The sequence below is a fragment of the Mobula birostris genome, chromosome 3, assembly GCF_030028105.1.
Source record: "Mobula birostris isolate sMobBir1 chromosome 3, sMobBir1.hap1, whole genome shotgun sequence".
Lineage (NCBI taxonomy): Eukaryota > Metazoa > Chordata > Chondrichthyes > Myliobatiformes > Myliobatidae > Mobula > Mobula birostris.
The window spans coordinates 118,253,945-118,277,370 of record NC_092372.1 but is presented as its reverse complement, the minus strand read 5'-3'; the positions used below and the strand labels follow the sequence as shown (position 1 = coordinate 118,277,370).

Sequence of the window (23,426 nt, the reverse complement as noted above, 5' to 3'; positions counted from 1 at the left end):
TTACCTTGCTTTGTCAACGTGATTTAAAGTGGACTGCTTTCCATTCCTAGGAACCAACTCAGGGAGACCCATTTTTATCTTATTCTTTTATCATCTCACACTCCTCCCCCAACCCTCCAGCCCAGTTTACAACCTTACCCATCTCCACTTCACCCACTGATCACTGACCTCCTAACCCAAGACCCCACTCATCCAAACCCTAGTTCTGCTCACCCAAACTCCCACCTCCCTCGCCTCCTACAAATCCTTCACTATCACAGGCCCAATTACTTCATGTGATGTGATGTATTTTTTTAATCCATTCCCAGTGACCACCTTGGTCCACAACTTACTTTTTCTCCTTCACGTGCTCTGTTTGGCAAAGAATGTGACGAACAGACAAAGCCTAGTGTTAAGTTATTCCAGGAGCATCCAGTGATTTGGGCAGTAATGCATTTATGAGCAGTACTTCCACAGTCAGGGTTGTTGTGGACTCAGCAGATGAATTTCTACATGAACTATGTTAGATCACTTCAGCTGAAATAGTGTTAGACTTGGTCAAATACAATTGCATCCACCAAGTCTTATTACCTGATAAAATTAGAGTGAAAGCAGCTGGAGCAGGTAAACCATAAAGGAGGATTTTATGTGTTTCTGAATTAGAAGCTCAAAGACTGAAACTGTAAGAAACCCGATAATATACAGTAGTTAAAGGAAAGGAATCATCATTCATTGAATTTATATTGGTTTCATAACAAAATAGCTAATGCAAGAGGGCATATTTCTAAGGTGATTGGAGGAAAGTATAGGGAGGATGTCAGAAGTAGTTTTTTATCCACACAGAAAGTGGTAAGTGCATGGAATGTGTTGCCAGGGTGATGCTAGATATGGATATATGAGAGATAGTAAAGCGGCTCTAAGATATGTACAGAGAGACAAGAAAATTGGAGGGCTATGTGAGAGGGAAGGGTTTAATTAATCTTAGAGTGGGTTAAAAGGTGGCACATCATTGTGGGTCAAAGGCCTATACTGTGCTGATTGTTCTATGTCCTATATGTAAAACAAATACCATTTTAGTCCATAATAAGACTTACTATCTCATAATTACAATTGCTGGATATGGGAGACTGTTGAAGGAAGGATGGAATCTCCCACTGCAAAAAAAATCTTAATAATTCACATACTGAACTGTACCTTAAAGCAAATAGATCCTAATATGGTTCCCAAAAAGCAAAATGAAACCAGATTCTGTGAATATGCAACGATGGAAGTGCTCAGCTCCATCTATGGAGAATCACGGTTGATGTTTCAGGTTTCACAGATACAAAATGCTGGAGGAAGTCAGCATCTGTGTAGGGGAATTAACAGTCAACATTTTGGGCTGAGACCCTTCCTCAGGACTGGAAATGAAGGAGCAGAAGCCAGAAGCCTAGGGTCAGGGAGCATTTGGAGAGGGAAATAGCCATTTTGGGTTGTGACTCTTCAAATGTTTAAAGTAAATTTATAATCAAAGCATGTATATGTCGTACGTATATGTCACCATATATAGTGAATTCCAGTTAATTGGACCGTTGGGGAAGTCGGTTATTTGGGACAATTCTTATATAGCAAAAATTAATCAAGAAAATAGCCAGGATTACCTTCATCTATGTTGGACACTATGCTGCTTAATTGAGGCCGGAAACTGTTGCCAAGGAGTTAATAACTAACGTCACTTGCGTGGCCATCAGGCACTACACTGAGCTTAGAGCAATCTGTTTTAAAATAGTGTCAGTTGTGTGTATTTGTCTTCAAAAAGCAGTAAGACAATTCTGAACAGTTTTGCTCACTGCGGTTTCAAGCTTTCAGGCTTGGAGATGCCAGAGACAGCCGGGAGTGAAAATGAAATGATTTCATTACTTCAACAAGTTGAAGGAATCGACAATCATCTGGAATGTTACAATTAAAATGACGATTTGGAGGTTGCAATCATCAACAACATTGGATGAAGGCAGTCCAGTATCTGTACTAGGTTTCTACAGGGATTTCGTTCATTTACAGTCAAAAGAATACGACTGCAGATGAATTCCCCCATAGATAAGTATTAGGAATTAATACACAGTTTTATAGTACTGCAGTAGCATTGGTAGTGTTCTAATTTGTCCTGTATTTTATTGAAACACATAATTTGTTACTCAGTTTGTCTTTTAATACCTTTATAACTATTTTCATGAAACTTCAGCTAACTGAGATGGCTGCTTAATTGAGCCAAAATGTAGTGGTCCTGATGTGTCCCAATTAACCAGAAATCACTGTACTATCCTGAGAATAATTTTCTTGCAGACATCCACAGTAAAACAATAAAATACAATAGAATCAATGAAAAACTACACACAAAGACTGATAAACATTGTGCAAAAGAAGGCAAACTATGCAAATAAAAATAGTAATAATAAATACGAGGGTTCATGGACAACATCACTATGATGACTGTGTCACATGTCCAAGCAAGATGGGTATTGGAAACCCTGGACAATGTAGCCACTTGGGCGAGGATGTCCTCCAAGGCCAAGAAGTCCAGGTGTATGGTGATCAGAAAGGGCAAAGTTACTAGCAAGTTTAGCCTCAAAATTCAGGGTGAGGTCATCCCTTCGATTGAAGATAACCTGATAAAATGCTTGAGGAAGTGGTTTAATGTGTCACTGTTAGATGGGGCCAATGTCACCAATGCTGTGAAGCAGACAGACGAATGGCTGAAGGTGCCACACATGAGGCTACTTAACAAGATAAGAGCCCATGGAATTACGGGAAAGTTACATACGTGGATAGAGCGTTGGCTGATTGGTAGGAAACAGAGAGTGGGAATAAAGGGATCCTGTTCTGGTTGGCTGCCGGTTACCAGTGGTGTTCCACAGGGATCAGTGTTGGGGCCGCTTCTTTTTACACTGTACATCAACGATTTAGATTATGGAATAGATGGCTTTGTGGCTAAGCTTGCTGACGATACGAAGATAGGTGGAGGGGCCGGTAGTGCTGAGGAAACGGAGAGTCTGCAGAGAGACTTGGTTAGATTGGAAGAATGGGCAGAGAAGTGGCAAATGAAGTACAATGTTGGAAAGTGTATGGTTATGCACTTTGGCAGAAAAAATAAACGGGCAGACTATTATTTAAATGGGGAAAGAATTCAAAGTTCTGATATGCAACGGGACTTGGGAGTCCTCGTACAGGATACCCTTAAAGTTAACCTCCAGGTTGAGTCAGTAGTGAAGAAGGTGAATGCAATGTTGGCATTCATTTCTAGAGGAATAGAGTATAGGAGCAGGGATGTGATGTTGAGGCTCTATAAAGCGCTGGTGAGACCTCACTTGGAGTACTGTGGGCAGTTTTGGTCTCCTTATTTAAGAAAGGATGTGCTGACGTTGGAGAGGGTACAGAGAAGATTCACTAGAATGATTCTGAGAATGAGAGGGTTAACATATGAGGAACGTTTGTCCACTCTTGGACTGTATTCCTTGGAGTTTAGACGAATGAGGGGAGACCTCATAGAAACATTTCGAATGTTAAAAGGCATGGACAGAGTGGATGTGGCAAAGTTGTTTCCCATGATGGAGGAGTCTAGTACGAGAGGGCATGACTTAAGGATTGAAGGGCGCCCTTTCAGAACAGAAATGCAAAGAAATTTTATTAGTCAGAGGGTGGTGAATCTATGGAATTTGTTGCCACGGGCAGCAGTAGAGGCCAAGTCATTGGGTGTATTTAAGGCAGAGATTGATAGGTATCTGAGTAGCCAGGGCATCAAAGGTTATGGTGAGAAGGCGGGGGAGTGGGACTAAATAGGAGAAAATGGATCAGCTCATGATAAAATGGCGGAGCAGACTCGATGGGCCGAATGGCCTACTTCTGCTCCTTTGTCTTATGGTCTTATGGTCTTAAGAAGATCGACAAATCCGGACTTCCCAGTAAATTCAAGACCTGGCTGTACCAATATGGCCTTCTGCCCAGACTTCTCTGGCTCTTCACACTTTTTGAGTTTCCCATGTCTGCCGTAGAGGGCACCGAGAGGAAAACCAACAAGCACCTGCAGAGATGGTTGGGCGTTCCCCCAAGCTTCTCTTCAGTGGGCCTCTATATTCGTTCTGGGCAACTGCAGCTTCCCTTGTCATCTGTTGTGGAGGAATTCAAGGTGGCAAAATGCAGAGCCCTGTTAAGCTTGAGAGAGTCCAATGATGTCTTGATAAAGCAAGCAGGCATTACAACCAGATCTAGGCGCAAGTGGGCAGCCAACGCAGCAGTGGAGGAGGCAGTGTCCTCTCTGAAGCTGCGAGATATCATTGGCAACCCCTGCGTCGGGCGGCAAGGCCTCGGCTCAGTTCACTTCCAGCAGTGGGGAAACGCAAGCATAAGGGACAGGCGAGACATGGTACAGGCAGAAGTACGGATCTGTGAGGAAGAGAAGCGGATGTCAAAGGCAGTGAAACAAGGGTCCCAAGGTGCCTGGACAAAATGGGATCTGCCTGAGTGCAAGATCTCATGGGCAGAGTTATGGAGACTGAAGCCCTTCCGTATTTCCTTCCTCTTGCGATCCATGTATGACACCCTTCCTTCACCATTACATCTGTACACATGGGGATAATAGAGGACCCGAACTGTAAGCTCTGTGGTCAAAAGGGGACACTGGCTCATATACTGACCAAGTGCAAAACAGCTCTAACTCAAGGACGGCATAGGTGGCGCCATGATAAGGTGCTTCTGGCTCTTGCTGACACACTAGAGCGGGAGAGATGCAAGAAGAGGACGGCTGGCACAGATTTGAGGAAGGCTATAACCTTCATCAAAGACGGAGCCAGGCCTTTCGTAACCAAACAACCAAAGCCCAATCTGCTGCTAACAGCCAGGTCCTGGGAGATGAGGGTCGATGTGGGAAGGAGGTTGCAGTTCCCGAATGTGGTGCACACAACCCTATGCCCGGACATTGTACTGTGGTCAACCGAAGACAGGAAAATAATTCTGGTTGAGCTGACTGTGCCGTGGGAGGAGGATTGGGAAGAGGCCCACAAGAGAAAGGCCTTGAAGTACCAGTCCTTACTGCAGGAGTGTAAAGACAAGGGATGGCAGGCATGGTTGTTCCCTGTGGAGATCGGCTGCAGAGATTTCCCAGCCAAATCAGCACGGCGGTTGTTGTCAGTTCTGGGCCTGGATGAAAGGAGCAAAAAACAAGCAGCTCATAGGATGGGGGAAGAGGCAGAACGAGCCTCTTGTTGGATTTGGAGTAGGCGAGAGGAGGGAAGCTGGAAGCCAGGAGCAGATGGGCAGTGATTTGGCCACAACTGTCGGTCTGCCAACTGGAGAGTGTCATGGTTAAGGGTTGAAACACTCTGTGAAGTTTGGGAATCACCAGATGACATCTGCTCCTGGCTGAAGGCTATGGTTACCTTATAAGGTATCTGGAGAATGCACCCTAACAGGTGTCTGTAACAAGCAAATAAACAATCAATGTGCAAAAGAAAGTAAACTATGCAAATACAAATAGTAATAATAAACAAATAAATAAATAAGACTGAGATCATGATTTGTAGAGTTCTTGAAAGTGAGTGAAACCAGTTCAGTATTGAGATAAGTGAAATTATCCATGCTGATTCAGATGCCTGATGGCTGAAAGGGTAATATCTGTACCTGAACCTGGTGGTGTGTGACCCAAAGCTCCTGTACCTGCTTCCTGATGGCAGCAGAGAGAGGAGGAATAGCTTGGATGATGGGAATCCTTGATGGTGGATTCTGTTCTCTTGTGGCGCTCCTTGTAGGTGTGTATAATGGAGCGGAGGGCTTTTCCTGCAATCGAATGGGCTGTATCGACCAGTTTTTTGGAGGCATTTATGTTCTTGGCCATGTGATGTAGCCAGTCAGGATACTCTCTACTGTGCATCTACAGAAGTCTGTCAAATTTTTAAATGACATGTCGAATCTGCACAAACTTCCAAGAACTTCTTGGGTCCCTTTCCTTCTACAAATGTTGCCTAATTTACTGAGTTCCTGAAGTATTTTGATTGTGTTACTCAAGATTTTCAGTATCTTATGTTTATGTTGTTTCAGGTTATTGATCTTTCACTACTTTGCTCTCCACAGGAGCTACCTGAAGAGCTGAGAATTTATTTCCAACATTCTGTGTTTATTTAATATAGTTCCCTTTGTATATTGTGAAGCTCATGGGGAGAAATGTTTGACCTACATTATAGTCCCTTTATGGGTTTAGATGATTAATCACATTGCTTCTTCACAACCAAAAATGTTATATCTCATATCGCCATCCGTGTTTCAGCTGTTAGAACCTGCAAATCCTGTGGAAGATTTTCTCCGGCTGTCAGAGAATGCAACTTTGCAAGTGGAAGTATTGGTAGAGTTTACTAAAAGATTGCCAGGTGAGTCAGTGTAAAGTTTACCATGTTTCACAGATCACACAACAGGAATAAGGCGGCAGGTAAAGTTTTAACATTCCAATGTGCAACTGTAAATCCAAGATTGCCTCGTTTTTCTTCAATGGCACTATTCAAAACCAACTGAATCAAAATCATAAAAAAACTGCAGATACTGGAATCTGGTGCACAACATGAACTGCTGGGTGAACTTAGGGGGTCAGGGAGAAACTGTAGAGGGAAATAGGCAGTCATCTTCTTGGGTTGAGATTCTTGAGCCCCTTTCCCTATACAAATGCTGTTTGAACCACTGGGCTCCTCCAGTACCCACTTCCCCCAAACTCAAGGGGTAGCCATGGGTACCTGTATGTGCCCCAGCTACACCTGTCTTTTTGTTGGCTATGTAGTATAGTACAGGTGCATTATTACATTTTGACAATTGCATTGTCAATCATCCATGTTGATATGCTTAGAACAGCTCTATAACCAAGTTTTTGTTCCCATGTCGTATGAAATATAGAAGAAACATTCTGCTGGACACATATTACATTTTAATAGATGACATATGAGGATTAAGAGTAAAAGTAAGTAACTGCCTGAAAATTTGGTCACAAAATGCTGCCTTTTGCAATATTTTGAATTACAATCTCTCCTGGTAACACTCCCCAGGTCTTCCTGTGCTACATTGACGACTTCATGCACCCTTGCTGAACTCATCAATTTCACCAAATTTGTCTCCAACTTCCATCCTGCCATTAAATTCACTTGTTCATTCTCCTCTCTGCACTTTCTCAATCTCTCTATCTCTATCTCTGGAAGCAAACTGTCGACTGACATTTTTTTAAAAGCATACCAATTCCAACAGTTTTTATGACTCTTCCCACGCTGTCTCCTCTAAAAATCCTATTTGCTTTTCTCCACCACATCTGTTCCCAGGACAAGGTTTTCTTTTCCAGGACATCAGAAATGTCCTCCTTCTTCAAAGAACAGTGTTTACCTTCTTCCACAGTTGATGCTGCCGTCATGCTCATCTCCTCCATTTCCTGGACATCCACTTTCACCCCATCTTCCTGGCACCTTAAGAGCATAAGATATAGGAGCAGAAGTAGGCCATTTGGCCCACCACATGCACCTCTATATATAACATATAATTCTTCACAACTTCCGCCAGCTTCAACGAGATCCTAGCACCAGACTCAACTTTACCTCTCACCCACTCTCCACTCTCTCCCTCCATAATTACTTTCTCTATTTGCCCCTACCCACTAATGTCCCTCCTGGCACATAGATCTGCAGTGATAGAAATGCTACACCTGCCCATTCATCCTCCACCCTTGCCTCCATTCAGGCCCCTGAAGTCCTTCCAGGTGAGACAACACTTCATCTGTGAATCTGTGGTCACATCTATAGTATGCAGTGCTCCTGATACAGCCTCCTCTACGTTGGTGATCCCAATGTGAATCAGGAGACTGCTTTGTAGAGCATCTCTACTCCAGAATCAGAATCAGATGTAATATCACTAGCATACTGTGCCTATAAAATGTATTCACCTCCCCCCCCACACCCGGCCCGGAAGCTTTCATGTTTTTTTTTGTTTTACAACATTGAATCACAGTGGATTTAATTTGGCTTTTTTGACACTGATCAACAGAAAAGACTCTTTTGTGTCAAAGTGAAATTTCTACAAATTAGACAAAATTTATTACAATTATTCAACTTAAAATAATTGATTGCATAATTACTCACCCCCTTTCAAGTCAGTATTTATTAGATGCACTTTGGCAGCAATTACAGCCTTGAGTGTGGTGGATGGGTCTCTATCAGCTTTGCACATCAGGACACTGCAATTTTCCCCCATTCTTCTTTACAAAACTGCTCAAGCTTTGTCAGATTGCATGAGGATCGTGAGTGAACAGCCCTTTCCAAATACTCAATTGGATTGAGGTCTGGACTCAGACTTGGCCACTCCAGGACATTAATTTTGTTGTTTTTAAGCCATTCCTGTGTAGCTTTGGCTTTATGCTTGGAGTCTTTGTCTTGCTGGAAAACAAATCTCCCAAGCTGCAGTTCTCCAGCGGTCTGTATCCAGTTTTCCTCCAGGATTTCCGTGAATTTTGCTGCATTCATTTTACTCTCTACCTTCACAAGCCTTCCAGGGCCTGCTGCAGTGAAGTATCCCCACAGCATGATGCAGCCACCACCGTGCTTCACAATAGGGATGGCGTGTTTTTGATGATGTGCGGTGTTTGGCTTACGCCAAACATAACATTTAATCTGTTGGCCAGAAATCTCAATTTTGGTTTCATCGGACTATAGAACCTTCTTCCAGCTGACTTCTGACAAACTCTAGCTGAGATTTCATGTGAGTTTTCTTTTTTCAACGGTGGCTTTCTCTTTGCCACTCTCCCATAAAGCTATGACTGGTGAAGCACCTGGGCAACAGCTGTTGTATGCATAGTCTCTCCTATCTCAGCCACTGCAGCTTGTAATTCCTCCAGAGTTGTCATGGGTCTCTTGGTGGCCTCCCTCACTAATCCCCTTCTTACACAGTCAATCAGTTTTTGACGACAGCCTGCTCTAGGCAGATTTACAGCTGTGCCATATTCCTTTCATTTCTTGATGATTGACTTAACTGTACTCCAAGGTATATTCAGTGACTTGGAAATTTTCTTGCATCCATCTCCTGACTTGTGCTTTTCAATAACCTTTTCGTTGGACCTTCCAGATACTGTTGTATTTTTACTACTATCAATTGAAATACCTTGACTATACACAGATCTCCATTTAACTAAATATGTGACTTCTAAAACCAATTGGCTGCACATGTGATGATTTAGTGTGCCATATTAAAGAGGGGGGTGAATACTTGTGCAGTGAACTATTTTGTGCTTTATACTTGTAATTGATTTTGACCATTTTTTTTTCACTTTGTTTTTACTTTGACATGAAAGAGTCTTTTTCTGTTGATCAATGTCAAAAAAAAGCCAAAATTAAATCCACTGTGATTCAATGTTGTAAAACAACAAAACATAAACTTTCAAGGGGGGTGAATACATTTTATATGTCGAGAACTGTTAACTTTATGGCAGCAGTACAGTGAAATACATGATAAATATAGAGAAAAAACTGAGTTACATTAAGTATATACGTATTAAATAGTTACGTTAAAATAAGTAGTGCAAAAGAACAGAAATTTAAAAAAAACATGAGGTCGTGTTCATAGGTTCAATGCCCATTTAGAAATCGGATGGCAGAGGGGAAAAAGCTGTTCCTGAATTGCTGAGTTTGTGCCTTCAGGCTTCTGTACATTCTTCCTGATGGTAACAGTGAGAAGAGGACATGTCCTGGGTGGTGGAGATCCTTAATGACGATGACCGTCTTCCTAAGGCATTGCTCCTTGAAGGTGTCTTTGATACTAGGGAGGCAGGTACTCATGATAGAGCTGACTGACCTTACAAGTTCTGCAACTTATTTCGATCTTGTGCAGTAGCCTCCACCACCGCGCTTCCCCCCCAGACTGTGATGCAGCTGGTCAGAATGCCCTCCACAGTACATTTGTGGAGGTTTATGAGTGTTTTAGTTGACAAACCAAATCTCCTCCAATCTTAATGAAATATAGCCGCTATCTTGCCTTTTTTACAGCTGCATCAATATGTTGCGTCCAGGCTATGTCCTCAGAGATATTGACACCCAGAAACCTGAAATTGCTTACTCTTTCCACTTCTGATCCCTTGTCTTACCCTTACTGTACGCCCTTTCGTCACCTTCTGAAATTCTGCCAACAATGGTCATATGATCAGCAATTTTTGTAAGGAGATGTTTGAGCTGTGTATAGCCACAGTCATGGGTGTAGGGAGTAGAGCAGTGGGCTAAGCACTCATCCCCGTGGATTGCTAGTGTTCATTGTCAGTGAGGAGATGTTATTTCCAATCTGCACAGATTGTAGTCTTCCGGTTAGGAAGTCAAGGAACCAGTTGCAGATGGAAGTACAGAGGCCCAAGTTCTTTAGCTTTTTGATCAGGACTGTAGGAAAGATGGTGTTAAATGCTGAGCTATAGTCAATAAACAGTATTCCTGACATAGGTATTTGCATTGTCCAGGTGATCCAAGGCTGTGTGGAGGGTCATGGAGATTGTGTCTGCTGTAGACCTACTGTGGCGATAGGCAAATTGTAGTGGGTCCAAGTCCTCCCTGAGACAGGCATTGATTCTATCCAGGACCAACCTGTCAAAGCATTTTCATCACCGTAGGTGTGAGCACTACTGGACAACAGTCATTGGGGCATCTCACACTGCTATTATTGGGCACTGGTATAATTGTTGCCCTCTTGAAGCAGATGGGAACTTCCGACTGTAGCAGTGAGAGATTGAAAATGTCTTTGAGTACTTCCACCAGTTGGTTGGCACTGGTTTTCAAAGCCTTACCAGGTACTCCATCAGGTACTGCTGCTTTGCAAGGGTTTACCCTCTTGAAAGGCAACCTGATGTCGGCCTCTGCAATAGAGATCACAGGGTCATTGGATGCTGCAGGATCCTGATAGCTGTGGTTTTATTTTCCCTTTCAAAGAAAGCATAAAAGGCATTGAGGTCATCTAGTAGTGAAGCATCACTGCCATTCACGATGTTGGGTTTTGCTTTGTAGGAAGCAATGGTCTGCAAACCCTGCCAGAGTTGACATGAATCCTATGTCACCTCCGACATCTCCCAGAATTGTATCTTGGCTCTCGAAATAGCCCTCTGCAAGTCATACCTGGTTTTCCATCTGCCAAAAGTAGAATATCCCGTTGCCCAACCATTTTAATTCCTATCCCCTTTCCCATTCCGACATGTCAATGCGTGGCCTTCTCTTTTGCCACGATGAGGCCACTCTCAGTGTGGAGGAGCAACACGTTATATTCCATCTAGGCAGCCTCCAACCTGATGGTATGCACATTGATTTCTCCTGGCAACTTTTATTGTTCCCTTCTCCTCCCCTCTTATGCTACTCCACACTCTGGCTTCTTACTTTCTCCTCACCTGCCTATCACCTCCCCCTTTCTCCCACGATTCACTCTCCTCTCCTATCAGATTCCTTCTTCTCCAGCCCTTTACCTTTCCTACCCTCCTGGTTTCACCAATCACCTTCTAGGTGCTCCTTCTCTCCCCCCCCCCCCACCTTTTTATTCTGGTGTCTTCCCCTTTCCATTTCAGAATGAAGAAGCGTCTTGGCCCCAAATGTTGACTGTTTATTCATTTCCATAGATGCTGCCTGACCTGCTGAGTTCCTTCAGCATTTTGTGTGTGTTGCTCTGGATTTCCAGCATCTGCAGACTCTCTTGTGTTAATGGGTACCCCAGGTAGTTTGTTTTGTGAATCGGAATCACTTAGCTTACTTTGTCAAATGAACTGTAATTTTGGGGAAATAAAATAATGTCTCTACTACCCTGAACTACTGAGTATTTCCAGCGTTTTTCCTTCCCAGAATTTTATCAACTGCAATTTTTATTTTCTTTTGAGGCAAAGCTTTTTCAAACATTTCCAAATACAAATACTTTCTGTATATTGGGAAAGCATTTATTTCTCCTTAGTAGAAACCACTTTGAAGACTAATCATTAAAAACAAACATCATTGACTTGCTACCTGATCCTCTCAAATGTGAAAGCTTATTTCTTTTTGATGTCCTATCATTTTTTTTCTCTCTCTATTCCCATGAGAAACAATGTACTCCAGGTATGTAGGATTAAGAATCAACTGTTGCTTTGAAATTCAATTTTAAGTATAGAAATGATCATTAATCATGAAGCAAAAGTATTGGAAATATCAAGCATTAGTTAAATGTAAATAGTTTTAAAAATGCGGTTGATTAGCTTTATATGCATTCCTAATTGGTAAAATAAGAGGCTATATGTTATGTCCGGAAATTCAGTAGTATGCATATTGTTTAAGGTTTCCAGACATTAGATAATGAAGACCAGATTGCATTGCTAAAAGGTTCCACCGTGGAAGTGATGTTTCTTCACTCTGCACAACTATACAACCAGCGCTTCACACAGAGCAGCCACCAGTATATACAAGGTAAGTAATGGGAGATTCAAAGAAAGAATTCTCAATTCTGAGTACACTTGCCTGACACAAGAAATTTTAGAAAATATAAGAAATGCAGCAGGAGATTTAACATGCAGCAACATGTTTTCCCATAAAGGAATGTGATTAAAATTTGAAATTGTACTTTAATGATGAGAGTTTGTACAAAGTAACAGTTTCTTCCCCAAAGTCATCAGACTCCTCAATACCCAAAGCCTGGACTGACACCACTATTTATTTATAATCATAAACCTACTGCCCTCTACTGTGCCTATTGTCTTGTTTATTATTTATTGTAATGCCTGCACTGTTTTGTGCACTTTATGCAGTTCTGGGTAGGTCTGTAGTCTAGTGTAGTTTTGTGTTGTTTTTTACGTAGTTCAGTGTAGTTTTTGTATTGTTCATGTAGCACCACGGTCCTGAAAAACGTTGTCTCATTTTTACTGTGTACTGTACCAGCAGTTATGGTTGAAATGACAATAAAAAGTGACTTGACTTGATTTGACTTGACAAAGGGAGAAATTACTTGGGATATTTTATTTGTATGCCGAGAAGTATTGAACCGTAGTTCAATATTTTATTCTAAAAGATGACACCTACTCACCATACCCTATGTTCCTGGAATGGAAGACAGTCAAATCATTATGATTAAATTAAATGTCATCTGGGTGCTTCATGCTACAAATTGTTCTTGCTCAGATCAGTCATTCTTTGTCTTGAATGAATGCGTAATAATATCACTTAATATACAACATTTGCTTATAGCAGATGGGTTCCCAAACTTTTTTATGCCATGGATCTCTACTATTAACCAAGGGGTCTGTGGATGCCAGGTTGGGAACCCCTGGTTTAGAGCACTGTAAGAAGAAATTAGTTCCCATTGTTCTAAACCATAACTTAAACAGATCATCTGTGAAATGACCCCACCATGGCACTGGAATTCTGACTCGGGTGGTTTGTTTCAGTTATTTAGCTATTAGCACTAACTCAGGATCAGACATATTTTTTGAAATATGTTCCCTACAAACCATTATTTCACTGTACAAGTCAAAGCAGATAGTACATGAACTGGAAGGAGTGCAGCAAAGAGCTACAAAGCTTCAGGGCTTTGAAGGTGGAGCCCGGACATGGGAGAAAGTAACAGAAGGTGGCAGCTACCAGGTGAAATTCTCTCTGCTGCACATAGCAGGCTATGGTTGGGTACATGGGATGGAGGAAGCTTCCTAATTGAGACAATTTTCAAAAGTAGCAATTAAAATAAGATTTGCTAATTTAAACCAAGTGACCCTGTCCTAACCACAACCCTTATACCAACATTGCCCACAAAAAAAGCACACAGGGGAATTCATATAACATTCTGATCCCTTAATTCTATAATTTAAGTGGCTTTCTACAAAATCTTGGTATTGCCACAGGTGAGACTTCAATGTCCATTTTCAAAAGTGTTTAAATATCACTACTGCTGAGATTTGACTAAGTTCTGAAAGATGAAATAGCAAATGGTGAGTGAACCAAACCAGAGATAACCTATTTGATATTTTCAGCAATTTATCTATTGCGGATGTAAATGTCAGTACTGATGGGAGTTAAAGTCACTAATTCTTTAATGGATATGTTTACATTGCCAATACATGCATGTTAAAAAGGATAAATTTTTTATAGGACTGACAGCCCATTCATTAGGCAATATGGGCCATCAGCAGAATCAGTATCATATTCCACCACAATCTGTAATTACTTGCATTGGCATATCCCTCACTCTACCAAGGAAGGGGTTCTAACAGTTCTGGACATTTTTCTTTTCTAACAATTGACTCTGCATTCCTCATCTGATCGATGTGTTGTCTCCAAATGATATCAGACACAATCTCCACTATGTAGGAGAATGGTCCAGTTCTGTCCTTAATTTTCCAAGTACCCATTTTTGATCACCTCTGTAGTCCTTCACCAGGACTGCTTGTCCAGGAGTGAAACATTCAACTTTCTTGTTTCAGGACCCCTCAATTTGTCTCAGTTGATGGTCTGTATATTCCTTCTGAGATTGGATTTGAGAAGATTCAAACATGAGCACAAGGGATGACCCAGGTTTAGCATAGCTGGCGAGATGTTGGTTGCAGAGTATACTGCATTGCCATAAGGAGGTCATTGGTGAGCTTCTGTTTCAGTGTTAGTGTACTGTGTTACGCTGACATTGCTCGCAGTGTGTTCTTTACACTCTGGGCAAACCTTTCTGCCAAGCCATTTGTGGTGTGGTGTAGATATAACATGACTTATTCCATTCATTTTCAGGAATGTCTGAAACTGTTTCACAACAGACTGTGGTCCATTGTCACTGACTAAGTGTTCTGGAATACCAGATCTTGAGAAGAGGCTTATCAACACATCAACAGTGTGCAAGGCTGGAGTGGAGCTATTGGGAACACTTCTGGCCACATTGTAGCTGCATCCACTGTTACTTAGAAACTTGTGCCCATGAATGGTCTTGCATAATCCACATGAATCCTCTGCCAGAGCAATGCCGGCTATTTTCAGGGATGGAGAGATGCTGCTCTTGGCATCTTCTGGGCTTGTTGGCATCCAGAATAGTGTGTTGTAAGCTGCTGAGTCTGCTGATCTATCCCAGGCCCCAGATGAAGCTTCAAGCCAATGCTTTCATTTTGACCATGCCAAAATGACTGGCATTTAGATCCTCCAACACTTTAGTTCTCAGCTTTAATGGTACAACTCTCAATCCCAACATAAGACAACCCCGTCAAGGACAAGTTCATCCCAGTGCTGGTAAAATTGGGGGAACTGGAATTTCTGTTGCACATTCCAGCCATTTTGGATGGCCATGTAGACCTGAGATAAACTGAGGCCTCTTCTAGTTTCCCTTTGGATCATCTCTGCTGTAATAGGGAGACTTTTGATTTGCATTAGGGAGAATACGTCAAGAGGTGATTCCTCTTTTGTAAGTTTTTCAGATATTTCCTTTTCACAGAACAAACAGGACAATTCATTAACATTTCCATGATCACCCATCCTCTTGAATCTGACATTGCAATTGTGCCCGCCAAGAAAGAGTCCATCTCTGCATTTATGCTGTTGGTGTTAATGGAACACTCTTCAGTGGATTGAAAATGAACACCAGTGGAAGATGATTAGTAATGAGGGTTAACTCTCTCCCATACAGGTACTGGTTGTAACATTTTGCACCCCAAACCCAGACTCTAGGCCTCTATCAATCTGTGCATAATTTTTCTCAGTAGCAGTAAGGAAAAGTGATGTAAAGCTTCTATCACTCATAACATGTGATGACTGCACTTATACCGTAAAGCGAGGTGTCACAGTCAAGCTTCACTGGATGGTGTGTGAGTACAGTGTCTGAAATCACCATTTCCTTTACCTTTTGGAAAGCCACCTCACACTGATTTGTCCATTGCCGTTTCTTCCAAATCTATAGTAATAAGTTCAAGGGGTGAAGCACAATAACCAGGTTTGGCAGGAACCTGTTATAGTAAATGACATATCCTTAAAAGGATTGTGACATGTCCTTTCACTTTGGAGCATCCAATACTGCTTGAATTTTCATAGTACACTTGTGTAATCCCTGTGCGTCAATGATATGACGACAGTAAGTGATGTTTGGTTTAAAGAATTCACACTTGTTGCATTGTGCTCTGAGCCCATAATCTTCTAATCTAAATGTTTACTACTTTGAGATTTTGGAGATGTTCCTTGTTATCCTTACTGGTAAGAATGTTGTCAGCTTGGTAACACTGTGTGCCTGGGCAACCTTGCAGCATGTGGACCATAGCTTTCTGCCTGAGTGCAGGTGCAGATGCTACTACAAAAATAAGCCCGTTACAGCAATAGATCCATTCAAGTGTTTATGGTGAGGAACGCTTTGGACTCTTTCTCCATTTCCATCTGTAGATAGGCCTCAACTAAGTCCACTTTGCTGAAGGGTTTCCTTCTAGAAAGGTTTGAAAAGTTTTTCTCCATCCTGGGCAGAGGGTATTGATCTACTTTCAGTACTGGGTTGATGGTAACCTTAAAATCATCACAGATCCTGGCAGACCCGTTCTTCTTAGCTACTGGGCCTACTGGTTGTCCATGGGCTCCGCCCAACCTTGGAAAGAATTCCTTCAGCCTCTATGCAATCTACATCACTGGCTACTTTATCATGGGTGGTATAAGGAACCAGATGGGCTTTGTAAATCTTGGGCGAGGCATTTTCATTTAATTCTATTTTACCCTTGATAAGCCATCCTTGAACACTACTTTGGCATCATTCAATACCTTTCTTAATTCACTTCCAACTGACTCTATTGTAGGGTATGCAGTATGCAAATTGTGGATGGATCTCCAATCTTCTTGTAGTTGTCTCAGCTAATCATGGCCTCACAATGCAGGCCCTCTTGATTTTACCACCTACAAGCCCAATGTGACTTGTTGGTTGTTGTATTTCACTGTTAGAAATATTATTCCTACTGGAGTTATCTTTTCTCCACTGTAAGTTCTTAGTTGGATATCTGCAGGCTTCAGTTCAGTATCTTTGAAATGCTGTTCAAACTCATTTTGTGGAATGACTGAAACAGCTGAACCAGTGTCCAATTCAATTTTAATTAATTTGTTATTCACTTCTGGTGTAAGCCATATCACATATCTATTCACGAACAAGAGAAAATCTACAGGTGCTGGAAATTGCTTATCTATTATTAGTTTTCACATTGAAAACCTCAAGGCTACCCAGTATGTGCCCTACTTTGTTGCATTTTCTGTGAGTTTCATCTTTAAACCTGCATTGGTCTGGTGTATGTGAACCCCTGCCATAACTGTAACACGATTTGTTCAGCCAGGCTGGTTTCTGTTTAGATTTTGTAATTTTGTTCACGCTCACTTTCATTCCTGACTGCAACACAATTGTGTCTCTGTCTGCTGTTTCTATTGCAACGGCAATTTCATCTACTCTTTTAAATGTACATTGTGCTTCAGTTAGGAGCCATGTTTGAATGCCTCTTTGTAAGATTCCACAAACTAAACGATCTCCCAGTGCATCATTACGCCCTTCACTGAGCAGACAATGCTTGGACAATCTCTTCAATTCAGTCACGTAAGCTGAACTAGACTCCCCTTCCTTTTGATTCTGCTTATTGTTAAAGTGTTCTGCAATCAACAACAGTTTGGTTCCAAATGTTTCTTCATTACTATCATGATATCAGCAAAGCTCATTTCAGCTGGTTAGGTTGGAACAGTCAAATTTCTAAGCAAACTGTATGCCTTTAAATCCAATGCATCAGTAAAACTGCTATGCACTTCTCATTGGCTATTTCATTTGCTTTAAAAGATTGCTCAATTTGCTCGGTATAGAATGTCCAGTATCTCTTGTGCAATTGAACGCATGCATCCTTTCGACGTAGCCGGCCATTTCATTTCTGATTATTATCACCCAGTATTCACTAGGTGTATGAGGTGTCTAGGGAGGGGCAGCACCTCTGGTGGGGGGACCTGCCGTGCCCTTTTCAGGGCAGCTCGTCCACCTTTGGTCCCCACCTGGCGCTCAGCTCTCACCTGTGGCTCCAAATAGCTGTAACACGCGCAGTGGCCACACCCTGGTAAACTGTCTCGGCAGACGGGCAAAACCAGGTGAGGGTAGCCGACGAGTCTTCGACCCTCTGTGAGGTAGGGGATCTGTCTATCCCAGTGTGTGAAGTCTGGCCCTGGCAAAGTGAGTGGAGGAAATTGATTAATGGTCAAACGGTCGAGAAGGCAGGCCCAGCAGGCGTTGTGGAGTGCTAAGAGCACGACAAGACACTTAGACATCCTGGTCATCCACTGCAGCAGGAGAGGTCTCCAGCCATAACGGTTGTCCGTGCCACTGGATCAAGGTCTCTTCTGCTGAGAGAATAGGATTGCCCCTGTGCAACCACTGTTCCACTTAAAACTCCATCGCGCACAGGTTTCTGTGTCTTCTTTGAATCCGAAGGACTAACACTATTCACTGGTTATTACTGAATTTGTCTGTTTTCTGCCTCTTTTTAAAACTCTAACATTTTTCTCCACTTCAACAGGTAGGTAATCATCTCAGGTTTATTTTACAACTTACTCATCACCATTATGTGTTGTAACTCCACAAACTAATTGCAAGGAAAAACAAGGAGCCAAGAATACATGCTTGTATAATAATGGTGTAATGATGTAGGCCATTCATGTACTTTTACATGTATCTTGGAATGAACATTGTAAACAAGAATGGATAAGCAAACAATATATTTAAAATATTACTCAAATATTACTTACATATTAAATACATAAAAAGGTGCCTAAAATGTCACCCTAGAAAAACTGTACGACTAGATGAGACAAAATAGCTAAAGGAGCATCCATGTAGACAGAGCAACTCCATAATTAGCATGTCAGATTAGATCAGTTGTGAATGGTGATGGACCACCGATGAAGTAATTATAGTCTCAAGCTTGCTGTCTTTTAATACAATCATGAAGAATCTTAACCTCAAGTTTACTTTCTGAGCATGTATTCTCATATTCTTTGATTCAAAGAACTACCAATTTCAGTCTTGAGTTTACTTTCTGACAGAATCCAGAGACTTCTGGAGAAAGAAGTAGCCAATAAGGACAGTGAGTAGAGTCATACAACTCATCACAAGAGTCAATCTTATGTATCTGTACTTCATTACCTCAAAATCTGGAGGAATAGATAAAAGATAGAAATGTGTGAAAACTGCTTTTCCCAGAGTGTAGAAAATCTGTAGAACTCTCTACCCAGCAAAGCAGTACAATATAACTCATTAAGTATATTTAAGGCACAGTTAGGTAGGTTTTAGAAGTACAGGGGAGTTAAGAGTCATGGGGAAAAGGCAGGTTGGTGGAGCTGAGTCCACAGCCAGGTTGGCCACGATCTTGTTGAATGGTGGAGCAGGCTGCTCTTATTTCTTATGTTCTTCCTATGTAAGTAAATCCCGGTTTGTAAACCATGTATTTATTCTTTAGGCTAGCCATTGATTATTGTTTCTCAATTTATCAAAGCTCTCTCACGTCTCATGCCTTATTATTCAATCTATACAAAGCGAACTATATCACTTAAACATCAATTAACCCTTTCTTATCACATAATGTAGGATCTGTGGTTAGTTTGCTTATCTGCTTTGTTGTTATCCACGCAGGCTGAAAGAATATTATATCTTTGGACAAATACAAACATTGTGTCTTCTCCAAATCAGCCTGGAATCTCATACCTATATCGCCTGTGGTCTCACACTGCCAAATTCTATAGTTAATAATTTAAGGGGTTTGCCTGTCTTCTGGAAAAAATATACTATTAAATTCACCCTCCCTAATGCTTCATAAGGAGGAAGAGCTTCAGCTAATTAACTCTGAGACAACATTAATGAAGCTTCAGATCTTTCTGACAAGTTTCTTTTCTGGAATTCACCCTGCACTTTAGGTAGAAATATTCCCATGGGCCACAGTTTTGTGTCCACATCATGTTCCTTCAACCTATCTGTCCATATTACTCACTACTCTGAACTTGGCTGCTATCCAAAATGGTGAAATGATTTCTTTAAACTAGAAATCCATTATTTTCTGTATTATGTAATGCATTAAATTAAACAAATTAGAAAAATCATTTTATTTCCCTCAATTATGACTTGTTGTGTTTGCATTGAAATTTATTATTTGTTAACATACAAAAATAAAATCAAATTGTAACTACTGAATATTTATTATGGATGTTCTAGCCTTTGGTGTATGTCTGAGCAATAGATGTTGAAAACTCTTTATTGCAAATTATTCTTTTGTTCGTTCCACAGACACTGATCACTATTCCACACTCCCTGGGTGTTGTCCCAGCCAATGCTTTGAAGAGCATATTCCAGCTGTTATGATGGAGCAATCTAATTTGGATGAGATTTCAATTATAGTTCCAAATCGCACATTAGGTACTATCTGCCTGAATATAACAGATGATGCAATATTGAGACAAAGGCGATTATTGCACGTTCAAATTTCACTTTCTTGTTGAATGCATCTAGAATGTTGTGGGTTTTTTTTATTTTAACTGCATTTTTAATTTCCTCAGATCATTAGATTTAGTCCATATGTCATATACTAGGAGCAGTAATTCTGTGTAGTCTTAGCTCTGTTATCCATATACCTTTCTATTCTGTGGCTGTGAAAAATATGCTAGGATGGTGTGTGTGCCTCCCAGGTGCTAGTCTCAAGAATATCTCAGAGTGGCTGCAGAATATTCCCAAGAAGGAAGGTGAGCAGCCAGAGGTACCAATGAGATAGGTAGAAGAGGTCCTGCACAGTGAGTATATCAGTTTGGGAATAGGCTGAACAGCAGGTCTTCCAAGATGGTAGACTTTGGATTTCTCCCAGTGCCATGTGCTATTCAGGGCAGGAATAGGATAATAACACAGATGAATGAGAGGCTGAGAAACAGGTACAGGGAGCAGGGTTTCAGATTTCTGGATCATTGGGGTATCTTCTGGGAAAGATATGACCTGTACAAAAAGGACGGGTTATACCTGAACATCAGGGAGACCAATATCCTTGCGAGCAGGTTTGCTAAAGCTTTTGGGAAGGGTTGAAACTAATTTGGCAGGGAGATGGCAACTGGAGTGATAGGCAGAGGATGGGATTGTTGGTGTATGGTGAGACTGTAAGGAAGGACAGGCAGATAATAGAGCAAAGTTGCAGTCAGTGGGATGAGTTGAAGTGTAGCACGCAGGCAAGATTGAAAAGAATGAAGACAGGACTAAAGGTGTTATATATGAAGTCACACAGTATACGGAACAAGGAGATGTTCTTGTTTTTCAGTTAGATTGGTAGGTTTGATGTTGTGTGCATCACTGAGTCACGGCTGAAAGAAGATCAGAGTCAGGAACTTCATATCCAAGGATACACATTGTATCAAAAGGGCAGGCAGGTAAGCAGAGGGGGTGGGTGGTTCTGTTGGTAAAAAAAAATGAAATCAAATCCTTAAGAACAGGTGACATCGTATCAGAAGATGTAAAATTGTTGTGGGTACAGTTAAGAAACTGCAAGGGTAAAAAGATCTGGATGGGAGTTACAGTGCCTTTTAAAAAAAAGTGCTCAACTCCCACAACATTTTTCATATTTTACTGTCTCATTTTCTAAGTTTAATACATTGTAGTAAGATTTTTTGAGCTAATCTACAAAACATTATGCATCATGTTAAATCAACAGAAAAATTTCAAAACCTGTCAACAATTTACTAAAAATTAAAAACCATAATTGCGAGCCTGAAAAAGTATGCATCCCCATGTAATTACTATGCTAACTTTCCTCGGGAGCAATATATTACCTTATTTGTTAATGTTTAATATTCATCAGTATTTGTTGGCGTAGAAAATTGGAGGATTGTCTGTTTCCAATGAATTCATAAGAATAAATTCTCCTCTGTCGATATAAGGTTCAACAGTATGGTAGATTTTCAACAGAACAAACCAAAATGAAGACAAAAGAGCATTTAAGGCAAGTCAGGGAAATGATAATAAAGAAGCACAAATCTGGGAAAGGGTACTAGACCATCTGAGAGGCACTGAATATACCTTGGAGCTCAGTGCAGTCCATCGTGGAAAAAAAAGGAAAAATATGAAACAACAGACACACTGTTCAGGTCAGGCCGCCCTTCCAAACTCAGTCACTGGAGAAGAATGGCCCTTGTAAGAGAAGTTACTGTGATGCCACAGTCACCCCGAGTGAGCTGCAGAAGTCAGTGGCTGGAACTGGAAATGAAGTTCATGGTTCCACAATCTCTAAGGCCTTGCACAAAAAGAATATTTATGGAAAAGTGCCAAATATGCAGCCCTGGCTTAAAAAAAAAGGCATATCCTTGCTCCCAAAGACTTTGCATAGTGCCACTGTAAAGATGTGGAAGAAGGAAGAAGGATAAGACTAAAGTAGAACTTTTTGACCTTGTCACTAAGCAATACGTATGATGTAAATCTAATACTGCGCATCAGCCAGCTAACACCATCGTTACAGTGAAGAATGATGGAGGTAGCATCATACAATGGGAATGTTTTGAGCAGCAGGGACTGGAAATCTGGTCAGGATTGATGGAAAGATGAATGCTGCTAAAAACAGAAATCCTGCTAGCCTCTGACAGAAAGCTTAAACTGTGGAGGAAGTTCATGTTTCAGCGGGACTAAGACTGAAAGCACACTGCCAGAGAAATAAGGAGTAGCTTCAAATGAATAAAATTGAAGTCCTTGCGTGACAGATTCCTGACCTTAACACAATCAAACATCTCTGGCAAGACATTAAGATTGCTGTCCACCACCGTTCCCCAACTAACCTGGCACAGCTTGAGCAATTTTCCAAGGAGGAATGGGCAAACTTTCCTTAATCATGTTGTTGTGCAAAGCTAATAGAGACTTCTCCAAAAAGGCTGCTGGCTGTACTGAGCAAAGGGGGAAGAATACTTCTGAACTGCTGACATTTCAGTTTTTGAATTTTTAGTTTCATATGCTTTATGTTTCCCCTGTTTTTGGGGCTCTACTATGAAAAAAAGAGCATGTGGCTCACAAATAAAAATTCTCAGTTAAATTGATTAAAATTCCCAGTTGTAATTGACTACAGCTCTGCCTTTAATACCATCATTCCAAATAAACTGATTCCTAAGCTCCGGAACCTGGGCCTTAGCACTCAGATCTGCAGCTGGATCTTCAACTTCCTCACAGACAGGACCCAGGCTGTAAAAATAGGGGACAAGCTCTCCTCTATAATCACTCTGAGCACCGGTGCCCCACAAGGCTGTGTACTCAGCTCCCTGCTGTATTCACTGTACACCCATGATTGTGTAGCCAAGTTTCCATCAAACTCAAGTTTGCTGATGACACAACAATTGTAGGCCGTATCTCGGGTAATGATGAGTTTGAGTACAGAGAGGAAATTAAGAACCTGGTGGCATGGTGTGAAGACAATAGCCTATCCCTCAACGTCAGCAAGACGAAGGAATTGG

General features: G+C 41.3%; 1 protein-coding gene across 5 annotated transcripts in view; it reads left to right on the top strand.

The window, feature by feature from the left end:
• LOC140195238 (bile acid receptor-like) overlaps window positions 1-23,426 on the top strand; it is a 129,369-nt gene that overhangs the window by 91,692 nt on the left and 14,251 nt on the right. For all 5 annotated transcript variants that reach the window (XM_072253251.1, XM_072253252.1, XM_072253250.1 and 2 more), the window contains 3 exons: window positions 6,275-6,374; window positions 12,294-12,422; window positions 20,245-20,373. In XM_072253251.1, the coding sequence (XP_072109352.1) occupies window positions 6,275-6,374; window positions 12,294-12,422; window positions 20,245-20,373 (358 nt within the window). The remainder of the gene's footprint in view (window positions 1-6,274; window positions 6,375-12,293; window positions 12,423-20,244; window positions 20,374-23,426) is intronic.